This window comes from Amaranthus tricolor, chromosome 1 (genome assembly GCF_026212465.1).
Source record: "Amaranthus tricolor cultivar Red isolate AtriRed21 chromosome 1, ASM2621246v1, whole genome shotgun sequence".
Classification (NCBI taxonomy): domain Eukaryota; kingdom Viridiplantae; phylum Streptophyta; class Magnoliopsida; order Caryophyllales; family Amaranthaceae; genus Amaranthus; species Amaranthus tricolor.
Window position 1 is genome coordinate 41,331,506 of NC_080047.1, and position 14,747 is coordinate 41,346,252.

Below are 14,747 nucleotides of genomic sequence, written 5' to 3' on the forward strand. Positions count from 1 at the left end.
CTTAGTTAACAAGTCAGCCACTTGATCATGGGTGGAGATAAAGGAAACTCGTAGAGAACCAGATTGCACATTTTCTCGAACAAAATGATAGTCTAGACCCAAATGTTTCATCATCTTAGAATGAAAGACGGGGTTAGCACTAACATATGTAGCACCCAAATTATCACAATAAATAACCGGTTTGGAGGAGATTGGTAGACCGATTTCAATGAATAAATTCTTCAACCAAATAAGCTCAGCGGTGGTGGAAGCGACCGCTCTGTATTTGGCCTCCGTAAACGAGCGTGCACGAGTGCGTTGTTTGCGAAAAGACCATGATATAGGACTAGAGCCAAGGTACACAATATAAGCTGAGGTAGAGATATAATCATCTTTGTCTCGAGCCCAATCCGCATCCGAAAAAGCATGAAGAGAAAGAGGAGAATTATTACGGAGAATCAAGCCATAGTCAATAGTGCCAACAAGATAGCGAAGTTTCAAAGCATTCCAATGATCATCGGTAGGAGATTGCATATATTGTGCTAATTTGTTGACAGCAAAGGCCACATCGGGACGTGTAAGGCCAAGATATTGTAGACTGCCAATGAGAGCACGATACTCAGGTCGATTGGAATATGGAGAACCGGCTTTAGTCAGAGGAGGATCAACTGCAAGTGGTGTAACAGTAGGCTTAGCATGAACCATTTTGCTTTTAACAAGAAGATCAAGAATGTATTGTCGTTGATTGAGAACAAGTCCTTGGGAAGTGTGTTGAACCACAATGCCAAGGAAGTAAGATAGAAGACCAAGATCTTTTAATGAAAATCGAGCAGATAGCCTGGTAATAAACCTGTCAAGAACAGTGTCATCATTAGCCATAAGAACTATGTCATCAACATAAACCAAGACATAAATGCATAAATTATTATGTAGATAAATGCAAAGAGAAGAATCACAAATAGAATTTTTGAAACCCATAGAGAGAAGAAAAGAACTCAATTGTTTAAACCATGCTCGGGGAGCCTATTTAAGCCCATAAAGCGCCTTTTTAATTTACACACATAATGCGGGTTAGTAGCATCAATATATCCAGGAGGCTTAGTAACATAAACATCATCATCCAAACAACCTTGAAGAAATGCATTATTGATATCTAGTTGTTGTAATTTCCATCCTTTAACAGTAGCAAGAGTTAAGACAATACGAATGGTCGCCGGTTTTATAACAGGACTATAGGTCTCATGAAAATCTATCCCTTCTCGTTGATTAAAACCGCGAGCAACAAGACGGGCCTTATGTTGAACAATACAACCCTTAGAATCACATTTAAGTCGGAACACCCACTTGGTACTAATAACATTCTCAGCATAACATGGTGGAACTAAATCCCAAGTATTATTTTTTAACAAAGCATTAAATTCAGAATCCATTTCATGACGCCACTTGGGGTCTTTAAGGGCTTGAGTCACAGTCTTGGGTGTAGTCTTCAAAGAAGTTAATTGAGCCATAAGATTCAATTAATTTTTAGGTTTGCGAATGTAATCTTTTAGACGAGTGATCATTTGATGTGATGGTCTTGGTGGAGAAGATAAAGATGATGAAGTAGAATTGGGAGACAAATCAGAAGAGGTAGGAGAAGAAGAGATAGGGAAAGAGGAAGATGACGCAGAAATCTGAGTAGGAATAGTAGAGGATGGAGGCGGAAATGGGAGAATCATGATCCTTAGGACACCATATATCAGCAGGGGGAAGAGAAGAAGTGTGTGCTTGAGTACTAAAGGGAAATATATTTTCAATGAACTTGACATGTCGTGAAACAAATATTTTATTCATTTTAGGATCTAAACAATAGTACGCACTTTGTGATGAAGAATAGCCAACAAAAACACAAGCAATCGACTTTGGATCTAATTTGTGACTAGTGTATGGCCTAAGCCAAGGGAAACACAAACAACCAAAAGACTTTAGTTTAGTGTAATTAGGCTGTGTAGAGAATAACTTGGTGAAAGGAGATATGTTTTTCAAGATAGGAGTAGGCATGCGATTGATGAGATAAACAGCTGTAGAAAAAGCGAGAGACCAATAAAGAATAGGCATGGAAGCATGGTGTAGAAGAGAAAGACCAGTCTCAACAATATGATGATGACGTCTCTCGGAACATCCATTATGTTGCGGTGTGTGAGGAGGGGTAGTGAGCCAAGTAATACCATCTAAAGCAAGAATGTCTTTTAAAGCGAGATACTCAGTGCCATTATCTGAATATAAGTGATGTATAGACATGCCAAAATATTTTTCAACTAAAGCCCTAAAACGAATAAAAACATCCTTAGTGTCGGATTTGCGTCGAAGGGGATACAACCAAATGTACTTAGTAAAGTGATCAACTAATATCAAATAATATTTATACCCATCAAATGACACAACAAGAGATGTCCACAAGTCTGTATATATATATATATTCTAAAGGTGCAGTAGATGAAATAGTAGAGATGGCAAACGGCAGTTTATGCATTTTATTCACATTGCACGAAATACATGTACATACTTGTTCTTTAGAAACAGAAATATCAATACGAGAACACATTTGTTTTAGAATAGAAAATGAAGGATGTCCAAATCTATGGTGCAAAACATTATATGTAGGTGTAACATGATTGGTAAATGCAACTGGTGATGTAGATAGAATTTTATAGATTCCTTGTTTAAGTGGGCCTTGAAGTAGAATCTTCCCTGATAGTATATCCTTCACACAAAAAGAATTAGATGAGAATTGAACAACAACATTATTATCCTTACAAAACTGAGAAATAGAAATAATATTGCGAGAAATAGATGGAGCATGTAAAACATTGCGTAGCATAAGAGAATTAGAGGCGACATTAAGTTTAGTAAAACCTGTATGAGAAATGCTAATAGGCTTACCATCGCCCACAATTAGCTCTTCGGTGCCATTGTAAGGAGTGTGTAAGGAAAGATTAGCAAGATCATTAGTGACATGATGAGATGCACCACTGTCGAGAAGCCACGTATTAGGATCTTGAGTAGATGCATTAGGAGCAATCTTTGTAGCATGAGCTTGAGGTGGAGTAGAAAAACGGCGAGCATCGGACTTTAGAATGGTAGAAGGAGGATTAGCGGAGGGAAAATGTTGGGTGAATTGAGAACATTGAGACAACACATGAGCACGTTCTCTACACCATTGACATTTACCCAAGAATGGTTTTGAGGACCCCGAATGTTAAGAGGACCGAGAGGAGGGACCCAAAAACTGCCCATGGACAGCCGGTTGTGGAAGTTGTCCATTTCCAGCCGATGAGACAAACTGTTGAGAGAAATTTCTAAAATGATTGTCCGGATTCATACGAGATGGACGAGAGCGAAAATTATGTGACCGTGAATGCATAGTAAAGGCCGTGGCTGGTACCAAAACAGGACAAGAGGATTCTTGTTTTTGTAATGCAAGTTCTTTATTTATCAATTTTTCATGAAGTTCTTCAAAACTAATAGAGGAGTCATGGCTATTAATTTGCTCAACAAACAAATCATACGAAGAGTCTAACCCATCAAGAACGCGATCAATAAGATCTTCATGATCAAGAGGCTTACCCATGGAGGCTAAATCATCGGCAATGGATTTGATTGAGTGCATATACTCATTGATGGAGGACGAACCTTTGGAAATGGCTTTGAGTTGATCTTTCTTTTGCTTAATGTGTCCCCGACTAATTTTGTTAAATGTTTATGCCAATTTATCCCATAATTCTTTGGATGTTTTAGAATGAGAAATAAGAGAAATGAGATTTGGTGAAAGAGTGCCAACAAGAGCACCAAAGATCAATTGGTATTGACGAAACCAAGCAGTGAATGCCGGATTCGATTTCTCGGTATTGTTTTCCAAAATCATGGCAGCCGGTTGGGGGCAAGAACCATCTATATACCCCATGAGATCATGCCCATTGAGAATGAATTTAATTTGAAGCTTCCAATCTAAGTAATTCTTGGAATGTAATTTGATGACATTGGAGATGGAAAGAGTAAGAAATGGTTGATTTGGGTCATTAGGATTGGGAAGAATGTGGGGAAAGGATGCGACAGCCATGGGATTAGAGAAACAGAAATTATTACGTTTACAGAAACAGAAACAGGAAGATGATTACAGAAACAGAAATTGATTACAGAAACAGGATTACGGGATCAAGTTGCCCAGAAACAGAAACAGGAAGATGATTACAGAAACAAAAACAAGATCAGTGTGTTACAGAAAAATTGAAAACCAAACGGTCTTCGATTTCAGAAATATAAATTGATTACTCTTGAAAATAGGCCACTCTTTGAAATTGCTATGGTAATTGATTACTGGATTCAACACACTCTTGATGACTGATTTATTGGATTAAAGATGAAGATGATAGATTCAATTGGAGCGCGGGAAGAGGATCGAAATCTGATACCATATAGAGAGTGGAAGAATTTAATTATAAAATCTGTAATATATATACAATTACAAGGATGATTTGTTAAATAATCCTAAAACAAACCAAATCAAGAAAACAAGAAATAATTAAGTAATTGTATTTACAGTAAATTTAATACTACTATCAATCCTTTAAAACTTTTTCCTTTATATTTATACTTATGATTGTTTTGATACCATGCTTCACATAATAACCTTTATATTTAAAATATATATAACTAATTTACTGAACGATGTGACCCTACATACAATCTTGAAACAATATACTTACTTTTCTTCATTTTCATTGGCTTGTGTGGAAATTTCTTAATAGCAAACTTAGATAGAGAAAGGAGTATATAGTAAATAATGAATCAAATAAGTGAACTCCAAGGATATATTAGAATAAAGAACCCTTTGTAGTGATATATATATATATATATATATATATATATATATATATATATATATATATATATATATATAAAAAGAAAGTTTGGGGCTTATTAGGTGGAGGCAAATGCTATGATTTTAAATGAAGATGGCCAAAACTTTCTATATTAAATTAATATTATAAAAACGTATAGGTAAGGATGAAAAAAATTTCTTGGTATTTAATTTGAGCATTATGACGACGTTTAATTGCAAACATGAATGTCTAGAGTTAAAATGATTTTTGTGGGCTGAATACCTCATTTACTCTACCTTTTACTTACCCCTCTATATCCTTTAAAAATAACAATTCAATTCAAAAAACTCTCACTACATTTGACTCAACTAGTGTTATTTCAAAATGACAAAAAGATGTATTTTAATTTTGAAAAAAATTACTTAAAATAATTCAACCTATTAATAATTTTCCTATAATAATCTCACATATTGATTAATCATGAATAATTCCAACTTTAAAGGGTATTTTCCCACCTATTAATTAACCGTGATTTTCCTACGATGATCCCACTTATTGATTAGCCTATTGATTAACCTAAATAATCCAACATATTCACGATTTTCATATATCTGCGTCAACCGGATGACTTGGTATAATAAGTTTTATTTTTTAAAAAAAAGATGTATTATAATAAAATGTCGAAAAAATGTTAAAAAATTTTAAAAAAATTATGATTTTTTTTATTATTTAGAATTTTTTTATGTAAATTTTTTCAAAATTTTTCTCTAATTTTAAATGAATTTTCAATTTATTTTTTGGTGAATTACCTACTATAGCAGGTTATCGAGTTACCCAAGTTTACTCTAGGCAAATACCCCTCAAATTGGGATTAATCATGGTTAATCAATAAATAAAATTATTGTAAAAAAATCATGAAAAAGTTAGAGTACTTTAGACAATCTTTCCTTTGATTTTAGATTGAATCATATTCAATCTTTACCTACTAATAGCTTCACCCTTTCACTCACCAATGCTAAAGAAGCTTTATAAACAAGAGAAATGCTCATTCATTTTCCTTTTTTATGTCAATTTCCTTTTATTAATACTTCTATATCATTTATCTTTTACAAAAATTGTGGTTGTGGGTATGTTGATTTGTTACTTTGAGCCACTAAAAGAAAATTGAAATCTTGAAAATCTCACCGTTGATCTAAAATAATATTCCACCTTGTATTCAGTACTTATAGAGTTGCATTCAAACTTTTATTTGTTATTGTACAACATATTTGAATTAATAAGGGGTCACAAGAAAATACTTTAAACGAATAAATAATATAAAAATAGAATTAAGTAATTTTATCTTATTTGATTTTCGACACTTCTCACAGTTTACCTTCAATTTATACTTTTATTTTATTCTTAATTTATAAGTTAAAAGTTAAAAACATAATCAAGTAGTATTTCATTTAAATCGTCTAAACATAAGAATTATTAATATCAACTTTATAACTTTTAGTCACATACAATTAAAGATATTAAAGCTTAAATAATTATTTTGACAAACGCATCTAAAGCAAATACGGGAATAGAGTGATTGTATTTATTAATATACTTTAGATTTTTCTAGAAGTCACATTCAATTGGGCTCCCCATTGGGCCTACAAGTTGTATAAACACTAGCTGTAAAAGCCATACAAAAAAACGGCCATTCCAGCTGCCGACAACATCTTTAAATCCTGACGTTACATTTCTAGCACACATATCCACGTGTCACATTATAATTAGTCAATGCCTGTAAATTTGCTGTCTAAGCACGTGCATCCCGCCAGCATAACCGTTCACCACATAACCGTTGTCGTTTCAAAAATAAAAATATCACGGGCCGTCAGCCCAAATCTTTTTCACTGCTACGTGGCACACAATATAACCGACCGTTAAATTGGTCCCCACTTCTCATTATTCGTCTTTAAATACACCCAACATTCCGCCATTAGAGTAGAAGCATTAAACCCTAATAGAAACTAAAGCAATTTTATACAAAAATGGAGGGTTCAAAAATCACACTTATTATGTTCTCAGTCGTTGTAGTTTTAGCCGTCGCCGTGAATGCACAAATGAGTGGAATGAATATGGGAATGGCGCCGGCAGGAATGGGAATGGCTCCTATGCCGATGGGAATGGGAATGGCGCCGACTCCGGCACCGGCTTCAGCTGGGTTTTCACTGGCTGTTTCTCCGATTGTTTTTGTTTTCTCTGTTATGGCTTGTTTGTTTTTGAGGCTGTAAATTCAATTATTGGGAGATTTTTTGTTGGTCCTTATTTTTTTTAATTGTTGTAAGAGTTATGTACTACTCCTATGTGTTGATATTATTGTTGGGATAATATTCAACATGTAGCATTCATTATTTTTATATGCATATATATAATATTTATATTTAGTGAATAAAAGTTATTTATTCTTCATTTTGTTTTTTATGTTTTGGGTGTTTTTCTTTGTTGTGAATTTTTAATGTAGGAGTTGTCAATATAATGGGAACATTGTGATGGAAAACTATAATTACAAATTACAATGGGATTTTACATTTGGAAAATATTTGAAAGAAATTATCTATGGAATTTCTACAATCCTACTCTTTGAGTAGTCAATGTAATGTGGAGATTAGTGATGGAAAACTAAAATTACAATGGGAAATATTTAAAACAAATATTATATGAATTTCTACTATCCTACTCATTTAGAGTATTTTGGTCCAATTGTTGCTTACTTCAAATGTATATTATAAACTTTATTAATTTTTCTTGCAAAATGAGCTTATGAGGTTAGAAGTGTGAATATAATACATATACTAACTAAACACTATATATACCAACTAAACACTATTTATACGTTGTTCATCATATTGGCTCTGATACCAATATATCATATAAGAAAACAACTCGACAAGGTGGCTTTTAAAAGTTGTATTTTCCTCGGACTAACATACAACCAACTTTTTCAAAGAGTATTTTCTTTCAACGCTCCTTAAAATAATATTTCTTTGTCTCTTTTATTTTACATCACTTTTCATTTTAATTCGTCTTATTCCGTTTGCATTTTTGTTTTGACAATGGTTCCATGAATCTTATCCATAAACCTATATTCTATTGTCATATTAACCACTTATTTTTATCCCCCACTTGTTATTTTTCTTATTTTTCAATCTATTCTTTTTCACTAAATTTTGTCTATTTTACACTAGGAGCAAAACAGGACAAAGGAAATATTTAAGCACAATTAGATTGCTGCTTGTTAGAGTATATAACATATTATAGGGCTTCAACCATCAGCTTAAGTTTTTGGTTGAATTGGTTCATTGATATGGTATCAGAAGCCAATAAAACAAAAGGTCACGGGTTCGAATCTCAACCACCCCTCATTTAAAACGGAATATTCAACGCCAGGTATTAGGAGGACCTGTGTCGCATCCACACTTCAAGCCTGAAGGGCTCTCGTGTGAGGGGGCGTGTTAGAGTATATAAGATATACTGGGACCTCAACCATCAACTTAAGCTTTTGGTTGAGTTGGTTCATTGACACTGCTCTCAATGACTTAAGGTTTGTCTCCTCCCATCTTGTAGAAATCTTTTGCACATCATTTTAAATCAAATTAATCCAGTAACAAATTTGTTTTGTACATTCACTATACAATACATATACATGGCTAATACATTTGAATATTACATGGAGCCGCAAAATATAAGACCAGGATACACTGAGTTTGATGATGATAATGGTCGATGGACTCACTTGATGGAGCTATTTACACATGGAAGACCTGGCTTTGCCTCTTGGTACATTCAGGAATCAGGAAGCAGTTCCTTCTGACTGTTGTATGTCTAATTCATGTTCTGCCACCATTATGCAAGAATCTGCTTCCAGTGCAGATCCTCCATTTTTATCCTTCACCATAGATGGCTTTGGAGTGTTTAGCATATCAGTGGTGCATTGAACATCAGGCTTAATGCCCACTTTGTCGATTTCATGTCGTAATGGGGACAAATATTTAGCGACTGTTACGAACAAGGCTGATCCATCACGCAGCTCTGTCACACTCTGAAATGAATAAACATACAGTTATTGAGCAACCAAAAACCAATATCTATTAGCCAAAGAAACGAAAAAGTCTTCTTTAGTATAATGATCTTGTAACGAAAGAAATGATGTTTTAGGTCATACTTGTATTCTCCCTTTCCCGAAAGTCGTGTGTCCTACAAGGATAGCACGGCCATTATCATGCAGAGCACCGGCTAGAATCTCGCTTGCACTTGCACTTCCCTCATTGACCTAAATCGGTGAATACTTTAGTATATAAGATGAATACTAGTAAAGACTAAAAAGGAATTCACTAGTAAAGATTAAAAAGGAATTCCTTGAATTTGAAAACCCGTCTTTAGGCCACATCACCGCGAACTAGCTAAGCTCATGATTATGATTGGGTTGGCTGTTTGAACTAATGCGCGATTCTCTTCCAATACTAAGGGTGTGTTTGGAAAAATGGTTTATTGAGTAACTTTTAGCTTATTTTGATACAAATAGAGGGTTGAGTGGTCAAACCAGCCAATGGTAATGTTTGGTAACCTAGCTGGTTACAACAACTTATTGATATGCATAAGTTGTTTTAGAACAAGCTGCTCATAACAGAGGATTGAAAATCAGCTGGTCAAACCAGTTAATACAATTAGCTGGTCAAATCAGTAACTGTAATCAGCTATTAGCTATTTGCCAAATACCCCTAAGTAGAGATACAAACTTACAAGGATTACAAGAGGATCATGTGTAATCGCATGTCCATCAACCATGTTGATCGGAAATATATGTCTATCTCTATCGGTTGTGTATACAAGCGTTTCCTCTCCGTCAAGCCATAATTGAGCTACATCAAGCCCTGCTTTCACTAACCCACCCTATTAAGCGACAGGCAATAGAAATTAGCGGTATCATAATCAACACGAGACCACCATCTAGAAAATGGTTCTTACCGGGTTGTTCCTTAAGTCCAATATGTAGGATTGGACACCCTGATCTTCTAACTGATGTATCACTCTTTCCATATCAGAAGCAGCAGTCTGTCAATTTCAAAACACTTTTAACATACTTTATAAGATAGTAAACCTAAAAGGAGACTATTGTTAGAAATGAAGCACATTCTTAACCTCGGCCAGATGTAATGAAAATTTACCTGGGAGAATACTGATAGTTTCACATAACCTGTTCTCGACACATGCCCGTCAGGACTTTTATGCGGAATGACAGCACTTGAAATTGGTGACAGTTTGATGAACTCCCGTGGTAGGTTAACCTTCAAGACGCCAAGGCCATGTTAGATGATAACTCAACTAATATAATACACATTCTTAAATGAGACGGTGTCATAGTGAGACAATCTCCATTGGACTTACCTATGTATATTTAGTGCGTTAAAGGGATCATTTATAAGTTTAAAGTGATCAATTAGAGAAATGAGCTAAATATATTGGCCGGTCTCATATAACACTTGATATTGGTGACAACTTGATGTACTCCCGAGGTCGGTTAACCTTCAAGACGCCAAGGCCATGTTAGATGATAACTCAACTAATATAATACACAAATTCTTGAATGAGACGGTCTCATGGTGAGACCATCTCCATTGAGCTAAGCATGTATATTTAGCACGTTAAACTCATCATTTACAAGTTTAAAGTGATCAATTAGAGAAATGAGCTAATTATATGGGCTGGTCTCATACAAAACGAGCTGAATATAATAGGTACATGCATTAGCAAATTTTGACTAGTTCTTTGCTCCAACAATGATATTAAGTTAAAATCAAAGTATCCATAGCAGATGCGCAATTCATAGAACATATGACAATAGATTAATAGTATTTGAAAATTCTATGCCTTTGGCAACGGTTAACGAAGAAAACAAATATACCTCTCGGAATTTTAAACTGAACGGAGTATCACTTCGCTGCAATAAAAAGCACCAAATTAGAAAGGCATCACACGAGTTGTACTGTGATTTACAGAGCTCAGGCAGAGTTAGTACGCTGTGAACTTTCACTCTGACGGTTGTTCCAGCACGCCCTCGGAGCTTCTGTGCTGCTGTCTCACTACTAATTCCATCAACCCTTTCTCCTGAATATCCGAAACACCGTTGGAGTCAATTTATTGATAATGGAGATACGATAAATTTAGATGTCACAGTTTATTATGTGGAATACTACAAATTGCAAGAGCCGAGAGAAACACTTATTAATCAAGAAATCGATAGCTTGTTACATAGATTTTCAAGCAACTTTTCAAAACAAACTAGCCATATACTCGATTGAACAGGACTTGGCTAGTAGAAGTTGATAAATTACACACCGTTGATCTCAACTAACTCATCTCCTTCACGTATACCAGCCCGCGCAGCTGGGCTATCATCAACGCAAGATACAACAACCTGCAATAACGACATTAAGCCTAATTGGTGCACATAGCTTTTGAATGACCACAGTAAATTTTTTACAAATCACCTAAAAAGCATAGTTTCAGCAGCAGTACTCCTTAAACATGTAAATGCCTATTCTCTTCCACGGGAAGATGCTACTTATAACTTGTCCAACAGCAAGCGACAAAAGCTACTTCAAATTAGACAAAATTACTAGTTTTTTTACATGTGAGGGGTGTTAGGATGGTTTATCCCACATCGATGAATTAAAATGGTGTTCACTTTATAAGTCATTGGATCCCTTCTCCCATGACTATGTGGTTTCGGGATGGTATATATTTTCCTGATTTATGAAGTGTGTGCACCTTGTGTTTCCTAATAATATGTTGGCATTCACAATAAGTCCAACCAAATTTAAAGTGGTATCAGAGCCAATGATTCAATAAATAATTAAAATGGTAGGTCCGATAAGAATGATGTTCCTACCCTAATTGATTACTCCCACATCGAAGAATTAAAGATGGTGTACACACTTTATAAGTCATTAGAGCCCTTCGTCTGATTGCCATATGGTTTTGGGATGGTATCTCTTTGGCTTATGGAGTGTGTGCCCCTTGTGTTTACCGATAATATGTTGAAATTCACAATAAGTCCAACCTATTTCAACACGTTCACAAGGAAATTTAGCCCACGAAATTCAGCGAAACTGGGAACTTTAGTTCTAGTGCTTACCAAATGTCCTGTAGTTGGTTCCACATTGACAAACAACCCAACACCTTGCAAGTTTCCATCACTACCAATTCTGAAGTTCTTGTAGTCCTTTTGAAACAATTACCACGTACATTTACACATCGCAATGCAATATAAAATGTTATGAATAGTGCAGCATAACGGTCAGAAAAAATGTATGATATAAACATTTGAGAATTAGGAGCACGTAATACCTTAGGACTGATTATTCTGGTAAAAGGGTCTCCCAAGCTAGAGACCATCCCACTGATTTTGTTGTAAGCTGCATCTGCAGACTTGAGAGGGAACATTTCTACCATTGTTTGTTGCAGCTTCAAATCCCAGTCTTATATTCACAATCATCCCAAAAGAAAACAATAAATCGGCTTCTTAAAGATTAATAAATGGACTATGCAGGATGAATAAACATAAGTTTAGATCACATACCTTGATGGTTGAAACTGGGGTCAATGAAGGATTCTCGGATCAAACCCCAAGCCTCGATTAAGGTCCTTTGGGCTCTGTTTACCTATAAAAATAAATTCTCACACAAAGTCAAGACCAAATAACTTTTTAGCCAGAACTAATTGTTGTACAAAGAAATTCTCTTATAAAGTTTAAAACATTCTATGAAAGTCCTTTCCATTAAGTGAAGCTGCATCAGTTGTGCTTGTTGTACTTCAATCATCTCATTTCATTTCCACAAGTAATTCAATACATTTTCATTTGGAAAGTGAGAAATTATGAACAAAAAACTTTTTCATGATCAAAGTTTCATTACAACATGGTATATTTCATGAAAATTTACATTACTAATTATTCTCATTACTATCATTTTGTACCAAAAACCAAACAGATTGAATAAAAGGGTTCAAACCCCTAACAATAACATGTCATTGTTGATATAATATGGCTTCGACCATTAGTTAAACTTTTAATTGAGTCGGTTTCTAGACATAAAGTCGAGCCTAAGGGATGAATACTTCAAAACCCTAACAGTCCATTTGGAACTCGGTATTAAATAGTGAGAATTGTAACAGAAAGTTAGTTTGATTTTGGTAGGAATATTTCTTCGCAAATTTAATGGTCATGCTTATTCTTCTTCAGCAATCTCAATTTCTTCACAAAATTCATTCCAATGTATTACCATTTAAACATGTGGTATTAGGTAGTAATGAAAAATTTTGAACTAAAAAAGTTTTTATGATCAAACTTTCATTAACATGAGAATAACATGATACATATCATGAAAATTTACACTATAGATCGTTCTCATTGCTACCAATTAGTACATGTAACCAAACGGGCTGTAAATATCTTATATACTTCATCAATTCGAAGATTAATCAATTAAACCTCATGTTACTAATAAGCAATTCCTTTTCAAGAACTTATATGTGTATTCAAATACAACTCACCCATCTATGATAACTGATTTAAATTACTTGCATGCATATATACTATATGATCAACTAGAGGTATTTATTTTGGTTATCTGGTCAATTTCAAGTCAGGTGAAAAAATCAAATAGAACAAACACTTGCTTGAACTTAAATAAAGAGTTAAATGATCTGAAATTGAAAAGAAAGGAATATAAAACGTAACCTCCAAAGAACGAGAAACTGGAAAAGCAATAGTAAGAGACTCTGCAAAAGCTGGAGAATCAAAATCAAAACAAATAGAAGAAACTGCAACTGCCGCTGCTATAAAATTGAATACCCATTTCCCTATTCGACCCGAATACTCCACCAAATTCTGGGATTTCAACCCAGATGAATTTCTAATTTTATTAATTCTGCATATTCGTGAATTTGAACAAGACGATTTACAGAGAATTTGAACTCTGTATTTTTGGTTTAAACTTGTTAAATTGCAAGATGATCCAGGAAAGAAAGTGGGTTTAAAGAGATATTTTTCATTGTAATTAAGAGAAATGGAAGACATTGTTGGGAAATTATGGGTAGGATTTGGGTTGGAAGTTTGCATTAAATGGTGTTTAATGTCTTGACTGTTCAAATGGTGTTTAATGTTTTGAGGTTAATGGTGGTTGATTCTAAAGTAAAGGGGCCCACATGAATCTTTCTCTGTTAATCTGTGTCTATGTGCTTTTGTGGTGATAAATTAGTTTGCGTTGTCAAGAATCTCACTCAACTTAATCTAATCAATCACATGGCACAAATTCTTAAATGAAATGATCTGTGTGTTGGAGTGAGTCATGTAGATTTAGTGTTAAAGTAATCTTATAATGTTAAAAGTGATGAATCAGAGTAGTTGGCTAATTATATTTATTCGTCTCTAAGACATCTCAAATAAGATAAGTTGAAGTGATAATCGACATAAAGACCTTTTTGGAGAAAGACAATACTTATTTCAATTGATACAAAATTCGATTCTAAGTCGTTATGTTTAATGACACTTGATATAGAAATTTACATTTTCATACTCTTCCCTTGGTGATTAAAATCTTACTTTTTGTAGGAATTTGAAATTTTAACAAATTTGTCGTTTCTATACTTGGTTAAATTGTATTAGAATCCTCTCCATTACTTTTTCCTATTAACAATACTAAGATTTACATCTATTTTAGAATAAAAAATAAAATCTTAAAATTTCCTCTATTTTTCTCCGTCAAGCAAACCATTAGATTAAGTAATATACTCTCCATTACATTTCAATTAATATCTCAATTAATGGAGACTCAACTAAATTATGCCACCCAAATAGCTACTCAAAAAGAA

General features: G+C 34.2%; 1 protein-coding gene across 2 annotated transcripts; it reads right to left on the reverse strand.

Moving 5' to 3' along the window:
* Positions 1 to 8,435: 8,435 nt before the first annotated feature.
* On the reverse strand, positions 8,436 to 14,205 carry LOC130820637 (carboxyl-terminal-processing peptidase 3, chloroplastic). 2 transcript variants are annotated; one of them, XM_057686092.1, is made up of 12 exons: positions 13,615 to 14,205; positions 12,457 to 12,538; positions 12,225 to 12,355; positions 12,013 to 12,099; positions 11,214 to 11,292; positions 10,894 to 10,982; positions 10,780 to 10,815; positions 10,043 to 10,162; positions 9,843 to 9,929; positions 9,618 to 9,767; positions 9,040 to 9,147; positions 8,436 to 8,916 (listed from the first exon to the last, which is right to left on the reverse strand). In XM_057686092.1, exons 1-12 carry the CDS (start codon positions 13,993 to 13,995, stop codon positions 8,668 to 8,670), a joined length of 1,599 nt encoding a protein of 532 aa, XP_057542075.1. In that variant the 5' UTR covers positions 13,996 to 14,205; the 3' UTR covers positions 8,436 to 8,667. The 2 variants fall into 2 exon arrangements, with proteins under 2 accessions (XP_057542075.1, XP_057542082.1); XM_057686099.1 differs by lacking the exon at positions 9,040 to 9,147.
* Positions 14,206 to 14,747: the final 542 nt, after the last annotated feature.